General features: G+C 37.0%; 1 protein-coding gene across 2 annotated transcripts in view; it reads left to right on the forward strand.

Moving 5' to 3' along the window:
* The window catches only part of POLR3B (RNA polymerase III subunit B), a 75,470-nt gene that overhangs the window by 30,973 nt on the left and 25,293 nt on the right, over positions 1–19,204 (forward strand). For both annotated transcript variants that reach the window (XM_027664939.1, XM_027664949.1), the window contains 7 exons: positions 1,255–1,408; positions 3,396–3,470; positions 4,218–4,316; positions 7,822–7,949; positions 14,483–14,692; positions 16,471–16,629; positions 18,035–18,152. In XM_027664939.1, the coding sequence (XP_027520740.1) occupies positions 1,255–1,408; positions 3,396–3,470; positions 4,218–4,316; positions 7,822–7,949; positions 14,483–14,692; positions 16,471–16,629; positions 18,035–18,152 (943 nt within the window). The remainder of the gene's footprint in view (positions 1–1,254; positions 1,409–3,395; positions 3,471–4,217; positions 4,317–7,821; positions 7,950–14,482; positions 14,693–16,470; positions 16,630–18,034; positions 18,153–19,204) is intronic.

The following is a 19,204-nucleotide window of genomic DNA, read 5'->3' on the forward strand; positions in this document are numbered from 1 at the left end:
GGTACTATGATATTAGATTTCAAAGTACTGACATTTTTATAACTACAACTGTGATTTAAAAATAGCCTTTTGTCAACAGCATCCACTTCCAGGGACTAGTTTGTAATGTCTGTCACCATGAATAAGTTCTCCATTTACCTTTGAATTAAGCAGAATTTGTTCTTCAATCCTGCCTTTTTCCAATAACATAAAAGCAGCACTTGACCAAACTGCATTCCTTTACTCTGCTTTTCTATAGCAGTATGTTAAAGATAAGATTCAGTCAAACCACATGCACCCTCTTCTGTCTTGTTTTATGGTCCAAAGGAGAGTGCAGAGCCAAAGTATTGTACTCTTCCTTCACAAGCTCAGTCTGTGGTATGGAACAAGACAGTGTTTTGTCAAATGTAGATGAACTAATACTAAGTGAGGCAAAACAAGTTACTGTTCAATCTACTAGTTTGTGGGTTTAATCCATAATAAAATTTCAGACTTGTGAATGGATTACTTGATCCTGATTTAAACCTGTGACCTAAGAGGGCAGAAAATCTGTTAAGTACAAATCCTTTAAGCTATAGAGACCTTTGTATTGTCTTATAAACTCCCCGAACTATCATCCTTTGTCTTCTGTTTTGAAGTTTTGTTTAGAATGTGACCATGCTTTTGTTTATATATTGAGATTACTTTGGTCAGGTGACTCTCTAACTGAATTTCACTCTCTTGTTTGTTCATCATGCATCAAAATACTTAAGTATGAGCTAGAGTGCCCTGCTAAGATAGCTAAGTTGAGCAAACTACCTGAAGGAGGAATTGTGGTGATGTTGTGTGTGATCATATATATCAAAAATACCAGGACTTTCTAAAATTTCTAACAAGGCAGCAGGACAGTTCCTTGGTCTGTTCTTGGAGACTTTGGATTTGTCTCAGTACAAGTGAAATTACAGACTTCAGAATTGTTGTTTACTTGTATGCCAGCTGGTAAATGGCCACCGGAGCAGAAACATATTTGAAGAACACTGGATGAAGCACATCATTTGGTTTCTCAGGCTATTTGGAGATGAGCAGGTAGATGACTTGTGAAATTCTGACAATTTTTTACTTAGAGGAAAAAAGAGCCAATTCTTATACATGTAAGCAAAGAGAAATTTTACAACAACTCTTATTATTTGCAGGAAGCAGGAAGTACTTCTATGCATGCTACACGTGATCAGAATTTGTAAATAGAGTTTTAGATGTGCAAAGGATGCACCAGATATTTATTCTCTTTCTGAATAGGTAACATCCTTGGTGTCATACGTGATCATCAGAAATTAGTCAACACATTTCGGATAATGCGTCGAGCGGGTTATATCAATGAATTTGTTTCCATCTCTACCAATCTGTCTGACAGATGTGTCTACATTTCCTCTGATGGGGGCAGATTGTGCAGGTAAACATCCTGTCAGAATTATCTCACTACTGAACTTACTGTAAGCACTGTGTTATGCACTGTACAGATACAAGCAAATTCAGTAAGACTTGAGCATCTTTTTTCTCCTTAAATAGCCCTCTTTCAAAACAGACAGGTCTGAAAACGTGCTATATAGTCAAGGAACTTATAAAACAACAAAGTCCAAATATATCCATTTTACCTGTAACCAAAAGTCAAACCAAAATGTTTCTTCTGTCTTCTTAAAAAAAAAAAAAAAAAAAGAGGGAAAGTAAAATCAATCTGACTGACAACTCCAGTAATGTTCAGTGTCCTTGTTCAGTGTTCCTTGGAGGAACATTTTGTAACTTCCTGTAAAGTGAGAAACAAGCAGCCACTCGTCTGATATTCCATGAGTGTCATATCACATTTCAGACTGAGAAGCTGCTCTTTATCTTCAAGGGCAAAACTTCTGGTGCAAAACTTCCTCAGGCATGTATACTTGTTTGCTGTAATACGAAGAAGTATGTATCACAATTTTGGGTTATTTCATTGCTTACCCTTAAGTAGGTAGGGAATTCAATAAGCCTGTAAGAAAGGTCACCACCTTGAGGTGCTTGTGGTCTTTATTAGATAGAAAGAACGCCTGAGTAACAGTCATGTCACAGAGGAAAGCAAAAAGGAATTGGCTGGCTAAGATGAGAAGGAGTAGAACATAACAATATTTTGAGGCAGAAAATCATGTTGATTTATAGTAGCAGCTAGAGACCCCAGTCAGATTATGACAGCACTGTGCTAGGTTATTTACAAGTAAAACATCTCCAGGCCCAAATAATCAGCCTGAAGAACAAGGCATAAAAGTTGAACAAAGCAGAGATTGGGAGGCAGAAGGAGTTAATGAATATATACATATTTTAACATGGACTAGCTGTGTGCATATTTTGTGTGTACTTTAGTGAAGCAGTAGTCACAACTGTAGGTGGCATTCCACCTTATCCATTAATTGAACCTCAGAGTGTGCTGAATACAGTTTGAGGGATGCTAGAGGCTCTAAACTAATAAATGTACAAACCATCAATTTATCATACCGGGTCAAGAGATCCAGAGTAGGGGCATATTCAGTGGCAGAGAAGTCGTTTTGCAGTCAGGGTTCATATCAGCCATTCTGTGGTTTTGGAGATGCAGCAAAGCTTACAATGTGTAATATAAAGATAAGGGAAATCATGTAGATTTTCAGGAGTTTACCAAGCTTACTTTGTGGCACCCCTCACCCTGCAATTGTTCAAATACCCTTATTAACCATTTTAAAGTGCTTATGAGTCTTCTAACCTTATTTAGACTTTGGAGGGGACTCCACAAGTATCTTGTAGCTATTTGCTCCTCTTTATAAAAGCAACTTGTCCAAATAGCAACAGCCCTTGACGTTTCATTCTTGCATGCCATCCTTTGTGTCAATGTTTTTGTTTGGTAAAGAAGCCTTCAGAGATCCATGTGCTGTTGAAATTTATGGATTCATCTGAGATCACCCTTAGTAAATGCCTGTACTTTACACCATGTAAGTAACCACAAAATGCATTCTTGCATGTGGACACTTGAGCACTAACTGTTCACTCAGTGTTCTGTGAAGTCCGTGCAATAGCCGCAGTATTTAATGCTGTTCTTAGCTTTGTAGATTTGGAATTCTCAAGTCTTTAAAGCTGTCATTAAAATCTGTGGGTAAAACTTAAAAAAAGGTTAGTTTAAAGATTTAAAGGGGAAAAAACCAGCTTCCACCTCAACATTGAAATCTTAATTTTTCTGGTACTCTTTTTTTATGTACTTCATAGACAATATGTCAAACCAAGGTCTGAATAAATACTGATTGTATTTATGTGGATTTATGAGTTAAAGATGAATAAATTTTAAAAGTAATTTATATAATAGGTTGTGGATAGGTTTTTAATAGAAGTGTAAATTAAGTTACTTGCCGAAGTATTTGCGATGACAATCCTTTTTTTTTTATTTGCAGACCTTACATAATTGTCAAGAAGCAAAAACCTGCAGTTACAAACAAGCATATGGAAGAACTGGCTCAGGGATACAGGTACACAACTCAAGTAGACTATATTCATCTTCAATAAGTAAATACTGTGTGGAAATACTTCAGCCAGTCAGTATTTCAGTCTTAGGGTTAACTATGAAGAGAACAAGTCTACTCTCCTCTATATTAATCATTACTGTAATGGAGATTTTCTGTTTAAGTCAAATTAAGTCTGCTCTTCTTGTATTGTTACTATGATGAAATTTGGTGATTATACAGAATAAACACTTTTGACAGCCTCATCTTTCTGCAAGTGGAAGGCGTGAGGCAGTGTCATCCTTCTCCTGACTGAAAAATCAAATACCTTGAGAAAATATCAACTTGACCATCCTAAAACAGGCACATTCAGAATTAGTTTTAGAAGTCCTTTAAAATTCTTAGTTTGTGTGTTTGAAAAAAACACACAAAAGTATTTAAATTTAGCTCTAACTAAATTTTACAAAACCATCACAAAAATTTGCGTGATTACCCCTATATTTTCTTACATTTATAGAGATGATGAGTACATACAGGAAGATTTCATTGCTTGTTCATATAAGTAACATTCATCAGTCAGACTGTGTGAAGCAGTGAATGGGAAACAGGATTACTTTAAAAATACATTTTTCTTTTAATATGTAATATGCACAGAAATTTTCCTGTAGAAGTATTTATCTGGTTTAACTTTACATATTACGTTTCTTTAATAGATTTACTATGATTTTATGTTATAAGACAGTACTTCTAGTGTAATTTTTAATTTATCTGTAGGAATTTTGAAGACTTCTTGCACGAAGGCCTCGTTGAATATTTGGATGTGAATGAAGAAAATGATTGTAACATCGCACTATATGAAAATACAATTAATAAGTAAGTAAGTATGCATTCAGACACTGACACAGGAAAAACTTTCATAGGGTGACCCTCTGAAATGCAAGCATATAAATAATGTTACTGTTTTCACATGTACACACTGCTCCCTGCGAGTGGTTGAAACCACTCCAGGTGAAAGCTAAAGAAAGAAGTCTGTTCACACACATCCTAAATTATCTACAGGATAGTTACAATAAATGATTTTGGTTTTGGGAGATCTGTTCCTGCCAGTAACTCCTAAAACAGTGGAACAGTTCAAGGTTTATCCTTTTTTTCTCTGAATATGGCTTCTTTTTTTTTTTCATTCTAATCATTGGGCTGCTCATCGTAAGTAATTTTATACAAGAGGTACCCAGAAAGCAAATGGTTCCACATGTTAAATGATTATCTTAGCATGTCACAATCATTGTTTGGAAATCTCTCTTATGTCTGTACAGTGACTCTAGACAGCCACCTTACAAGAAAAGAGGTAAGGGAGTGAGACCTTCCCTTTGACTGTTGGATGTATAATAGGCCCTGATAAAAATGTCTGTATCATTCTGTGTATTCTTTACCACATGTGTTAAAAACATTTTTGGTACGTGGTTTTCATTCAGAAAGATTTCCAGATTTGTTGTATTTTCCACATACCTGAAGGACCTGGTGCTTTTTTCCCCCTCTGATTGTGATTAAAGAGCCCACGTTAAAGGAAGAATTTTTAAGGAATTTTTAGGTCCTATCTTTTTAATTATTTTTTTAATGTTTCTCTGGCAATATCCTGTAAACTGAAGGCTGTGTATGAGATGTTAGAACTTATCTCCTGAAATGTTTGATCAGCAGATTTATGCAGAAAATGCATTTTTCAAATAATCTCTCCTGGTCAAGTACTCCTGGAAACCAATAGGAATACATCATTGATTTCAGTGGAGGTGGATGAGACCTTCAATTATCTTTAACCTTTGCCAGATGAAATGCATTAACTCTGCTAATTAAATTGCATTGCTCCTGCCCAGGCTTATGAAGACTTTATCACTTTAAGAACTTACTCTTACATGCTCTTGACTGACTTTTATATACATGAGTAAAGACACATGAATAAAGCACACACAATTGCTGTCGTTTGTGCCAAAATTAAATAATTTCCACAGAGCACCAGAGCTGAAAAATATAAGTTACAGGACACCTGACTCAGCTTGGAAGGTTAATGGGAGTGTATCCCATGAAATCAGTGCTTAGGCAAAAATAAGAGGAGACAGTGAACTCCAGTGGACTAGTGTGAGGAAATGACTCCAAAACAACTGGCAAAAAGTTGGGAGATTCTTATATTGTCTATTTTGAGTTTAGCTTCAATGCTTGTGGCTAACGTGCCATGAGTATCTGAGCTTGCATTGTATGAGCACATTGCTCCTTGTGTTTGGTAATGATATTCCCTACATCCCGAGTAGTTGATTTGTCCTCCCTTTCCCCAGATGACCATCTTGCATATGAAATGGCATGACCATGTTGGTACAACTTGTTCTCCACTATTGTGAAGTATCCCGTTAACATTCCTGCTTTTGTAATGTGGGCTTTTTTTAGCTACAGTATCCTCTCTTTACTTATCCAATCTAATTAGGGGGCTTTTCTTTGAAGGATTTGACTCTATTTAATGCATTCAGTTTCTTCCTTACACATCTGTAGCTCTGATTTTAAAACTCACAAGGTTACCTTCCTTTCTTGGGCCCGTTTCCAGCAGTGGCATTTTTGACCTGCAGAAATTGAACTGCTCTGTAAAGTTTAAAGATCTCTCATTACCACTGTGGAATACTTCATAAGATACCAGAATCTGCATGTGTTACATCATCTTTGGTTGAAATAGGATTGACCTCAATGGGAAAAGACTTGTGTTGAATATCCTGTCTGAAATATGTAGTTCCATGCACTTGTACTTTCTGAAGAGATTGTTGAACTTCACTATCAGTAAGTCTTAATTAAGCCTCTTGTTTTATTGTTTGAGAAGTGTCAGCAGGTCTGTGAACTTCTACAGAATAGGGGAACAGTCTCTGCTTTTAAGTTTGCTACTGGCTCTTGAGACCATTTTACTATTACTTGACTGCAGTTGGGATTCTACCATTTGTATTTTCTTAAGACAGGCTCTAGTTAACAAGTGAAAGAAAATAGTGGCTATTTTCTGCTAGCAGGTGATTTTTAGGTTGCTCAAGCATATTTGTGATTTATAAAGATTTCTAGGACTGATAGAGGGTTTCATTGGCTTACTTCTCAGGGTTTCCAGATTTTTTTTTTCACTTTTCAGATGGCATTTTTTTTCCAGTAGTACATACATTGTTTATATAAGTTCCTGCTGGCACTTGTCTTAGGCCTGTATGTACTTGTGGGTAATTCCTCAGCCTTTGTGAGCTTATAGTGCTCTCATAATAAAGATTTTTCCAGTCATTTCCTTTGCAAGGTTTCAAAGTTTAGTAAAAAAATGAATGCGTTTAAATAATTAAGGGAAAGTCTTCCAAAAAACTTCCAAGAGAAGTCAAACATTAAAGATGGGATTTTCAGAATGCACTGGGTTTAGATGTGTGGGAGAAGCAATGTATGCCTAAACCCAAGCTCTGTGTAATAAATCCAGGACAGGAAAGATAGGCTTTGAATAGGTTTGGTTATAATTATCTGTGTTTCATAATTCCCCATTTCCTAGTTACTTATCTTGATTTAAATTCATATCTGCTGCAGCCAAGTTTTATTGTACACTTCATCCTTAGTTATTAGTCACTCCACTTGCATCCCAATGCTTGCTATGATTTAATTGTCTTTATTGAGCATGGACTTTCTCCCATGAACCTCATACCAGATAGAACAAATTTTGTCATCTCTCAGTCTTTACTCCTTTACCCTTGTCTTTTTACTTCTCATCACTACTGTCTTTTAACAATACAATCACTTCCAAAACATTTGCAGAGCTTTTCAAATAGTGTTTCATTATGCCATATCAGCTGTGGCACTAGGTCTGGTTTGGACACAGATGTTTTCCCTTTAACTGATGCTATATAACTAACCTTGGAAAACCAAAACTACACTTCTAGTGTTTTTCAATACTGCACTCTGTCTTGCTCTTCATTCCTCCATCTCCCCAGCGGATTTCTGGATCTCTGAGGTTAGTAATCTAACAGGGAAGACTCTCATTACATGAGGAGACATTCCTTAATGCATTTTAGGTCTTACTGTATAAACTGATGTTTTATTGTCTTACTGAGCTCCCTCAGATTGTTGTTATCTGGAGGCTTTTTTTCCCATGATGGAATAAACCCTCAGTTATTTCTCCTTCATTTCTTTTCATATGGAAACACTTAGTCAGAAGAAAGTTGCTGTTGGGTTTTTTTTTAAATAAAAATAAAAATCCCATTATGAATCCATATCTTAAGGTCCTACTGACTTACATGTTCCTGAACAGAACTGGAAGTCTTATGAGATTAAATTAAATAAATTCTACTTGTTTGTTCACAAGCCTGCCATAATTAGTACTCTTTTTTTTAAGAGATACAACACATTTGGAGATTGAGCCTTTCACGCTTCTTGGTGTCTGTGCTGGGCTGATTCCATATCCTCACCACAACCAGTCCCCGAGAAACACTTATCAATGTGCCATGGGGAAACAAGCCATGGGTAAGACTTTATTTTCTTATTCCTTTTTGAAATGTTATATAGTTTTTGAAGCTATGTAGCAAAAGTGACAAACAGAGAAATTGTTAACGTAAAAGCTATGCTAGAAAAAGTAAAAGAGCACTTCTTTAGCTTTGAGGAAAAAAGAGTTTACCTCTGAAAGTTGGAAAAATTAAAATGAAAAAAATGCCAGTTAGTTTTACTTTTTGAAGACCATATCTGCAGGTCTTAAGACTTAAAAGAAAAATTGGATAAACTGGGACACTTCTGCTTTTTTTGTTGGATTTTATTGATGATCGTCATGACTTTCGAGTTTTTGGCATGGCTGCAGGATTGGAATTTTTTCTCTTTATGCTGTGATGTACTGTGTGTTTCCAGACAAAAAGATTTAAAAAGTGTACTCACAAAGAGAGACAGAGCAGAGATTGGGGAGCATTTCCCTGAGTAGTTGAGTAGGTGACCTAAAAATAAATATATAAATAGTTAACATTGACATCAGAGAGTAAGAAGAATCGAAATGTGAAAGAGAGTGATTAGTTACTTGAGCACTTTCTGCAACTGTAGTTTAGATTTTGGACTTTTTCTGTTTTGGATGAAGAGGGCAACTAATGCCTCAGCAAAGTGATTGAAACAAAATTAATTTCCTCTCATGTAATCTGACAGTGTCATATCTGGTCACTCAAACCCAACTGTTCTGTAAATTTGCTGTTGTGGGTAATTGACACCAGGTAAGTTCTAATCCTTCCTTTAAAACACAGCTAAAGTAGCATTAAAGCATCCAAGTCATACAGCTCAGAATCAAGCCAGAGCAAGTACCACAAAGGACCTGAGCAGTCATACGTGGTTCACACAGCTGTATTCAGACTAGTGCTGTACTTGCTACTTTCATGTCTTGTATTGATGGTTTGCTTGCAAGTTGAGAGCTACAGTGGCACAACTTTGTGTCATGAAGAAATTAACACTTCAGTTGGGTTTACTAAACCTTTTGTTTTGTTCTGTGTGTTCAAAACTGAAACACTGCACCTTTTGTGAGGCTTCTTCAGCATAATTAATAGCGAAGTAACTGCCTTATGCTGAACTGTCATGTTCAACGCATCAAAACAGAAGAAAATAGCAACAGATGTATGTTCTCCCTTTAAATTAAAAAAAAAAAAAAAAGGGAGGAGGGGGGGAAGAGGAGCAAGGCAGTCTTTTTCCTTACAGTTCTTCCCCGTCCCATTATCTTTCCCCCACCCCCGAGTCTCTATTTTATGACTATTAGTCTCAGAAGGTTTGGTTAGTTACCACACACAGTTAAGCAGGATCAGTGTGTACAGAAAGCCAATTCAGTATCTGTGGAGTTCTTTTGTAGTTTTCTGTGTGAAGGTTTTTTTCCCCGTTTTGTTTTGAGTGTCATTTGCAATTCATTGTCTGTGTTTTCTGAGGTTGGTGTATTCAGCTGCTTTGACCCTAGGTCTTGCACATTTAGCTCCTTGGATACAATCCTCTGACGTTCCTGCTGACGCGAGGAACACAAAAGCCATTGAATATCTTGAGCAATAAAAAAAGCCTTTGTTTCAGTTTGTTATGACAAAACACCTGACTGAAAGAATAAGCAGCTAGATAAAAGTACATTTTAAAAGTTGGCACATGACTTGAGCTATATTTTGCTCTGTCTGAAGTATCTGCAAACACCTGAAGCTTTTTTAATAACTGTTTTAATAAAAGCCACCATAAGTGGCAATATATAGGGGCAGAAAAGATTTTCTCTACACTTACTGACCAAATGAGATCTAGGGGATATTCCTGAAACATTGCACATACTTTTTTCTCTTATTTTTATGAAGAGATGCTTCAAACGCTCACCTTTAAGTAACCATCCACCTTTTGTGCTTTCTTTCCCCACACTGAAATTGCAGAGCAGGTCTTGGTCCAACATGTGGAAATTGATATGTGAGACCTCTGTGTCACTCCCTCAGCTGTCAAAACCTGGGGGAATGGAAGGAACCCTGGGGTTCAGACTGGGAAAAGAGAGCCTTGAGCTTCTCAACACTGACCCACCCCCTCTGACTACATCACAGGGCTGTGCCAGCAGCTTTGGACAGTCTTTGCTCTTTTTTAAGCAACATTAAGCCAGGGAAAGGTGTGAAAGCACAAGTACATGGACAGTGGACATCAGAGCTTGCAATGGGGTCTGAAATCTGGTATCCCCGACAAGTCCTAAAATATTAATGTTTCTTTAGGGTAGCATTAAATGTCCTGAAAAATACCTCCCTTTCATGGGTAGATGAGTGATCATCTTGGATGCACTTAGTGAGAAAACTGGATTTCAGTAATATTAAATTGAAATTAAATCCCTCACTTATAGCATAGATAATTTATCATATGTTGCAGGTTGAACTGTATGACTGAGGGGAAGTTAGGTGGCAAATACAACAACAGCTTCAAGGACCTCAGTTGAGTGTTGACATTTCAGTACAAGATTAACAGTTGTAGCTTAAAATCTCAGAAGTATTTAAGATTAAAATACAAGATGCTGTACTGTTTGCATTCCATGTGTTGCTAGAATAATGCTTAAGAGGATCAAGGGCTTCTACAGTTAGGGAAATAGTTTTAAATTGATATTTTTAATTCCATAGAAAAATAGAAGGTTTTACACACTACCTCTGTGACTGTGAAGTGTTATGATATTACAAAAAAAAAAACAACTCTTACTGTATCATGTACATTCTGCTTTGCTTCTGTGAAGTAGTAGAGCCCTTTATATACGGCTTTGCCTTATGCAGAATGTGTTAAAATTGAGTGGAGAAGAATAATGTGCTTCAAGGAACTGAGGGCTGGTGGTTTTTTGGTCTTTGACACTTGTGAAAGGTTTGTTGATGGACTGAGAGCCAGGGTCCTCCCGAATTTTGTACAGCTATCCTATGGGCAGAGAATCTAAACAACCTCAAAGCAAAAACAGCTGTTGCTGGTCATCACAGCTGGATCTGGGTGCATTGTGGCCACAGCTCTGTTCTGCCACTGCTCTTTGAGGAGTGTTTGTGCTCTGTGACAGTCTCATTTTGACATCTCTCCCTGGTAGCAGGCACAGACATGCTGAGACACAAATCAGCCAAACTACTTCCCCCCATTTACCCGTAATCTTTTTAACTTACTTCTTAATTTTTATACAGTGAAAGGAGAATTACTGATGTTTAACATCCAGATCATTTAATACATGTACTGTGAAAATCTTTCTGAGCAGAGTTGGAGCTCCCTCCACAAGGTTTACTACAGCATTTAAAAAGTGTACTTCTTCCTCTCTTGGTTTGTGCTCATATAAAAGGACAGAATAGTAGAAAATCCATGGTGAAAACAGGGAAAATACAGAAATACAGCATTTCTTTTCTTGGCATGTGCAGTAATAGCCCTTTTGGCTCAAGTAGGTTGATTTCTGTATCCTTGTTGATTGTGACTGTACAGTTTAATGTTGCTGTAAATAATACACCAGAGAATTGGATTAACACTCATTTTAGCTGGCTGTTTGTTCTGGTGTGTTCTCAAAACTTTCTGCATCAGAATAACAATGCCTCATTTATGCTAAATATCAGTAGATAGCACTTTTATAGTGATTACTTCACACTGAAGAATGATCAAACACTACTTTAAAAGAAAGAGAAAATCTGACAGGAAATGGAAAAAAAGGAAGGAATGCACACGTGCATTCAGAATATGTCAAGTACTGAGAAAAGCAAGAAAATTATCTTTGTTGTATTCAGGTCAACCTTGTGTGTTTTGCTTTAACCAGGGCTAATTACCAATGAAAAAAATTGGTTCTTGCTGTTGGGATAATTATAAATGCAAGTCATTGTGAGCAGGGTTTGTTATGGTGAACTTTAATTATACTTTACTTTTCCTTGACTGTTTGGCTGGAGCAAACAAGGGCTCTGTTCTTTCAGAGAGAAAACAGAAATAAAGCTGGTGACATCCTTCATTTCAGTGCCCACACAGAGGTCTCGTCCCAACACACCAGTCCTCAGAAGAGAGCTGCTGCTTTATTTTAAATAAGCAGATTGTGGTTTAAGGCTGTGGTTTGTTAGCCCAGTTTAGAGAGAACATTATTTGTAAAACCATTAAATCCTAGCAATTAGGAATAATATATGGCATGCTTTTTTGGTTAATTTATTTTACTTGTACTCTTGAATCATTCTCTAACCAGTTTCTTTCCTGCTAGGATATCTGTCATAGATATATATGTTTATGTTTTCCATTTGATATGGTATTTGAGTCCTGAAGAATTGCCTGAATACAGTTTATTACTGAGTCTCAAAATCTCAGTAATGTCAGTCTCTCCTGTCTCCTGAACAGTAGCAGTTCTCTTAAACTTACCTGAACCTCTGATAAAAATACAAGCTTTGAAATATGTGAAACATCTGAAGAGAAATCATTTGCATTACCTGAAATATGTAAAGGTGTCATCTGAAATCCTTGGTTTGGAGGAGACTTACACAGATTGTTACGGGGGTGTAAAGGACAAGTGTAGCTATCTGGTGCTCCAGACTTCATCATGTTGTAGCATCCCCAACCAGTGAACCGTAGCAGGTGCCCCATATAACCATCTCAGAGGAGAGAAGAATTGCAAGGATTTCAAAAGTGAGGTTTGGCATGACTTGCTCTGGAAAAGATCTTTCTCAACATCAGGAAAACGTACCTATCTTTGAATCATTTAAGATGAGCTTTACAGTAGACAACCTGTACTGAAAGCACACAGATTATTCATTCTAGATGCAGAGGGAAAAATGGTCTAAACCTTTAAGTTCTTAATTTGGAAGTAGATTTTCCTATCTGTATACTGGGAAAACCAGGGTTTTTTAATCAAAGTACAACAAAAACAATGTCTAATTGAATTCTAAGAGAATATTAGAAATAGTAGAGCCTTCAGACAGTGGGGTGACTGCAAAGGTCTTCAGTGTTGATGAATCCAGGCCCTACCAACTTGTGTCTTACTGGAGACAAAAAATACTGTTCAAGGATGGTTAATTTTCTTATCCAAGACAAAGATAGAAAAGCAACTGCTGAAAAGCAAGAAACAAGTAAAGCCTGTCAACTCTACCAGATTTTTCTTGTCATTTGAAAAAGCTGTTCCTGTGGCTTCAAATCTACTTTCCAGAACTAAAAAAAAAACAGGTGTGGAAGAGCCTGCTGTAACAGTTCATTTTCAAACAGTATTTGTTGAGCTGTCTCTCCGTTCTCAACCTTGGGAAGGATAGACCTATTGTGATTTGGGAGAGAGAGCTTAGTAGCAAGGACAGGATAGGTCTTTGGAAATACTCATAATGCTGCCTGGTTTTAGAGATTTGATTTTCTAGACATTTCATGTAAATACAGGCATTTGGAAGTTGCAAGTAGATGCATATAAAATGTGAAGCTGACCTATTCTATGGACAGATTTGTGTTCAGATGTGCTCTTTTCTGGCTAAGTGAAGTCTTCGTTATACACTGACTACTGTGACCTTTCCAAGAAAGCAACCAGAGTCTGAAATTGCAGGAGAAAATAGAAAAGCCTTTGAAAGACTTACATCCTAAGCACAAGCACTGCAGAATATTTAGCGCTTAAAACTTTAAAACAACTTCTCAGACTATAATTTCTTAATTGCTCAGAGACATAGCATAGTTGTGGTACAGCAAACTCTCATAACATACGATTGCCTTAACTTTTGTTCTGCCACACAACGGTTTATGTTTCCCTGCTGGGTGTTAATTATTTTCTCCTCAGATTTCAGAAGACGTTTTGGCAGTCTGATGGGACAGGGCCAAAAATTTCAGTCTCAAGCTGGGAGGTCTATACAAAGGGTTGAATTCTGAACTGTAAATTTAAAATTAATTTCATGTAAAAAGACAAATTTATTATGAGTGAACTTCTACTGTAGTCCTTTTAGCAATGATGTTTCTAACTTCAGAAAGTAAATCAGTCTTGGCTACTGCTAATGGTATGCTTTGTTCATGCTTTGTCACATTCTAACATAGGCTACTGTTGAACTAATTATTGCCCAGAAAAAGGAAGGAAATATGATGTGGAAGACGCAGAACCTGATCCACAGTTCCTCTTGAACTCAGTGATAGTCTTTCTATTGATTCTCATGAAATTTTGGATCAGGTCTCTGAAACACAAGTTCAACTCCACAAAAAAAAACCCCTCTTGTGGATATGAGAACAATAAAAGCAAACTTCCTACTTGCAGTATTTGGTGTCATGATTAAAAAAAAGTCTTATTTGCATTCAGTCAAATGGCTTTTTTTTGTTGTAGCTCTTTCTGTATTGATGCTTAGGTTTTCCCTTTTCAAGAAAAACTAAATAATTCTTTCTGGAAGCTTAAATGAAGAAACTACTTACATGTTTATTTAAATATAATAATGTAAAGTTGTTTTGATTTGGTCTCTTTTATAAATTTTTCCCCTTCTTTTCTTGAAGAATTTCTGTGTGGTTTTAGTTAATTTGCACTTAGGTAATTTTTTGGCCAAAACATTTCTAGAAAACTCACTAATGTTCACATACTTTTGTTTTTCTCTTACATGCAGGTACTATTGGATACAATCAAAGAAACAGGATAGATACTCTTATGTATCTCCTAGCCTATCCACAAAAGCCAATGGTAAAAACAAAAACAATAGAACTGATAGATTTTGAGAAACTGCCTGCTGGACAGAATGCCACAGTCGCTGTGATGAGCTACAGTGGTTATGATATTGAAGATGCTCTTGTCTTAAATAAGGCCTCTTTGGACAGAGGTAAGAACCATCACTTCTTTCCCACTTCTCTAGTGTGTGCTCCAATACATATTCTGATAAACTTGTTGTCTTGTAGTGCTATCCTGTAATAACTCTTATTGCAGTTGTAAGCATTAGATCTCCAGTTAAGAAACTGAATTCCAAAACTCGTTCGAATGCTTGTGTTTGTTTTCTGTGTGAATAGTGATTGTAATTCCATGCTTGCAGTAGTGTGGTGAAGTTGCCAACACTCAAATAGACTTCTGAGCCCAGATAGTATAAGAAAGATTACTAACTTCTGACCTCAAATAAAAAAGTGTAAATACTTAGTTTACAAAAAACCATAAGGTATTAGTTAGTCTGTTCTGTTGGGGTTGCTTTTTAGATGGTTACCTGAACCTTTGTTCTTTACTAACAGAGAGGTCTCATTATTTTCGCCAGTAACAAGCAATAGATGAAGTTAGACTTGTGAATATATTTAGGAAAGGAATAGAACCCAAGGCAGTTTGTGTTGTTGTGAGCTTGCTGCTCTGAAGGAGCAATAGCAGTATTGCCTACTTTCTGAGAGAAAATAATAGGATTGTCCAAAGCAAAATAATTCAGCATTTATTCAGAGTTAAACTAATGACCCACTTCCTTAAAAAAATATCAACTCTGCAGCACAGTGTATTTTAAGTAAATGTACATAAGCACCAAAGAGAAGGTTAAGTGAAACCCATGTGTGCTCTCTCTCCACACTTTTTCAGGGCTTTATGTTAATGCTGCTGGGGGTTGGAGAAGAGTTGCCTGAAAACTTAGTCTCTCTTCTCTCTCTTTTCTAAATAAATTCCTTTGAGAGCAGACCCAGTGCAGTGATCAAATTGGTTTTAGTTTTGGGTGGCCAAAATCAGATTCTTCCATCACTTCATTCCCCCCCCTCCAGCTCCCTTCCTCCTAGTTGCTAGGCAGCAATAATAGTATTCCTAGACATGTATCTTTGGCATTAATGTCTGCTGCATTTAATTTATGCCTTCTTTTCTAAAACAACAACAGGCATGATTTAAAACTGAATGTTTTCTGGTAGACTGGTAACATTTACAGGGAGAGCTGTGGTGCTTGTCAGGAGTTGCTTGACATAATCTAAAAATATAGATGTACTGTATGTGACCATAACAATCTTTCAAATAAGCTGAATTAACGCAGAATTACTAGAAAGCCTTGCTCTTGATTGTCTGTAATTCTAAATGTGATTAAAGTCTTTGGTATCATGATTAGTTGCTGTACTTGGAGAGAAATTCCAGAGATGCTACTTTTCTCATCTGAAGCCAAAAAACCCCTTATTTTATAACAATATATGTAATTCAGAATTCTTTCACTTGGGAAAAAAACAAGTGAGTAATGGGATGCTTATGTTAAACACTCAATCAGTACTTTCCTGGTAGACTAGCTTGTGTCAGCCACAAACATGAGTAAAAGTTCAAGTTTCTTAGAACTCATGAAAGGAAGAGATGCTATTCTTGTCCTGTTACAGTCTCTTCTTCTATGTTTGGTCTCACTGGGGACCACCAAAGGTAAGAGAAATGATGTGTGCCTGTGTGTGCAGAGATACAGAAGCAGATGAGCACAATTCAGAATAGGACTGTAGTCCTGTGTCTAAAAAAAGTATCATATGTGGTCTGATGTTTAAATTGTGAACCACTAGGTATCCAGGTACAATGTTATGCATATTCAAGCCAATGAATAATCTAACTAATTAAAAAATATTTTATGTTCTGTAGCTCAGTAGGTGGATCAGCCTTCTTGTTTGTGTTACATTTTAGGTTTTGGAAGGTGTCTTGTATACAAGAACGCCAAGTGTACGCTGAAGCGCTACACAAACCAGACATTTGACAAAGTTATGGGTCCAATGTTGGATGCAGCTACCCGGAAACCAATCTGGCGCCACGAAATTTTAGATGCTGATGGTATCTGCTCTCCAGGTATGTCAAACTGCATGTTCGTTCATGGCATGTTCAGAATCTTAGTAGAAATTAATGCTCTGTTACTATTTCTTGTGCGCCTGGTTTTACACTTAGTGTTTTGGGGTTTTGTCGTGAAGGTTGACAGTATTGTAATGGAAAATAAAAAAAGGGTCCTGAAAGCAGCGTGGTACCAGTCATTGGGGGGGGGGGGTATGCATTAGAAAAGGAAGCTTTATATTTAAGTAGAAGAGTGACTCTTTAGCAGTGAGAATCTGTCGAAGCATTAGAGCTTGTATTCTTCTTATATCCCCAAACTGGCAAACTTTTAGTACCGTAGTTTTTTGCAAGTTGTCTCTCGTGTTCTGTTGGTTTTTTAAGGATATAAATAGATTCCTTGCTATTTTGATTTCACGCATCAAAATTTCCTAGCATGCTGTCAGTTAATGAAGTTGTTTGAGGAATTAAAATCGTGTGGTTTTAACACTTTAGAAAGATGTTTGGAGAGAGATAAGAAAATAAATACAACTACATTTACGTAGGAGGATAGGTGTATAACTTTCCAATGGTAATGGATTTGAGAAGGAATCCTCCCATACTGTCATCCTTCAGTTAGAAAATGGCTTAATAGATCTGCTGAGATCCAGTAAGAAAGGTGTTGTAAAAGGCACTAAACTTAATTCCATTATATCTACACTATTGGGTCAGTTTTGCTCTTTAGCATATCACAATGGAGCTTTCAAAGTTAATTAAGAAAAAAAAAGGCAAGAATCTTCCGAAGTATTAGGGTATATAGGACTGGGTTGGACTCCAGACTGAGACTGTTGTCAGCATGTGGGTAAAAACCTATTTGAGATGGTTCATATGGACAGAAGAGGCACACACTGAAGTTTAGTGTAATTTTGCGAAGAAAATGGGAGGTAGGTACTTGGTGTGCAGTTGTATCACTGTGCATGTTACTGATTTGTTTTCTATGTGAGGGGCAGGATAAGGGAATGGAGTGGGAAAAAGCTATGTATGACACCAGAATGAATAGAAATATGTAAATGCAGGGAGAGATTGATGTCAGAAATTTAGATGTGAATTTCTAAAATTTGTTCATTAAAGGGTTGCTTGTTAATATTCTCCATACTTAAAACAGATGACTTCAGGTATTTTTTGTGCAGTCTTTTGACCAGAGTATGTTGAATAGCTGTTCTCTCAGTGCACCCAACATGCAAGCTGTTCTGTTTTGATTTACTAAAGAAAGCTAGTTTAATGATTCCCTTACCATACAATATTTAGTAAAATAACATGGCATACTTCCTGGGCATGTTCCTCGCAGTTTGTTTTGTAGCTTACCATTTTTTTTAAAGCTTAAAATGTATTTCTAACACAGGTAGCCAGATAGGATTTCATGGTGCTTTTTTTTTCTTGATCTTTGTAGGTGAAAAAGTAGAAAATAAGCAAGTCCTTGTGAACAAATCTATGCCAACTGTGACCCAGACACCTCTGGAAGGAAGCGGTGTGCCTCAGCAGCCACAGTACAAAGATGTGCCAGTAACGTATGTTGCAACATAACTTTATAGTTGGGGAAGGTACACGGAGGAAAAGTATCTGGGAAAATAGTAACTTCTAGAAAACTCAAAGGAATAAACTTCCCTCTGCAAATTAGATCGAGTTCTCTGGGCCTTGATTTTTCAGGGCCTTGGTTATTCTCAGAAGTGTGTGGCCACTTACTTAATCACTAATAAGTTAGATTCTGACACTTGGAACACTGGAATTGTGAAGAGAGGGAGGAACTCTCCTTAAGATGGATGCACAGAGAGGCATCCCTGAGTAGGTTTGCAGGAGAAAGTGAGGAGAGAGGTAAAATAGTGGAAGAGGGAAGAGATGTCACTCATGATGAAATGATGGAGAAACAGGAGAAAAGCAGGATGAGTGGGAGGGCAGAGAACATGTGTGTACTTAGGGAGGTGGCACATGTCCTCCATACTGGCTCCCACAGAAAATGGCCAGTGCTGGCTGGTGCTCAGCCTTTGCCTTGCCAGGCAGGAGACCAGGAGATGGAAATCTTCCTATCTCAGGGGCTGACAGTCAGCTCATTATGGCTATTCCAATTGGAAAGGCACCAGTGAATGGGAAAGAACAATCAGTAAGAGGTTTTCCCATCTTGTCCTGAAAGAACCAGAAAGGGCTTCTGAAGTGTGAGATTAAAATTTTGTGTTAAATGTAAAAATAAATAAATAATGAAGGGCTTGTCACTGTTTCGTCAGGAATAGCCTTGACAGTTTGGTAAATTAGCAGAGAGAAAGGCAAGCAAGTGGTGCCCAGATCAGAAAGGCAGAAATCGCTTTGCTGTACATTTTTGTGTTTCATAAACAATAGAAAGCTCTAGGTTTACTGCACAAACTTATTACTAAGAAGTGAGGCAACAATATAATTTTGTTCTTAAATATTCAAGGTATATTTTTTAAACTCTCTTCTTCAATTATAACTCTATATTTAGCATTTTTTTGTTTAACTGAAGATCAAGAAATTTAAAATACATAAGGAAGCTTTTGCTGTCAAGAAGTGCCCATGTGACAAAAAAATATACCTTGTTCTTTACAGGCTC

This window comes from Corapipo altera, unplaced genomic scaffold (assembly GCF_003945725.1).
Source record: "Corapipo altera isolate COAL_440 unplaced genomic scaffold, ASM394572v1 1, whole genome shotgun sequence".
NCBI classification, from domain to species: Eukaryota; Metazoa; Chordata; class Aves; order Passeriformes; family Pipridae; genus Corapipo; species Corapipo altera.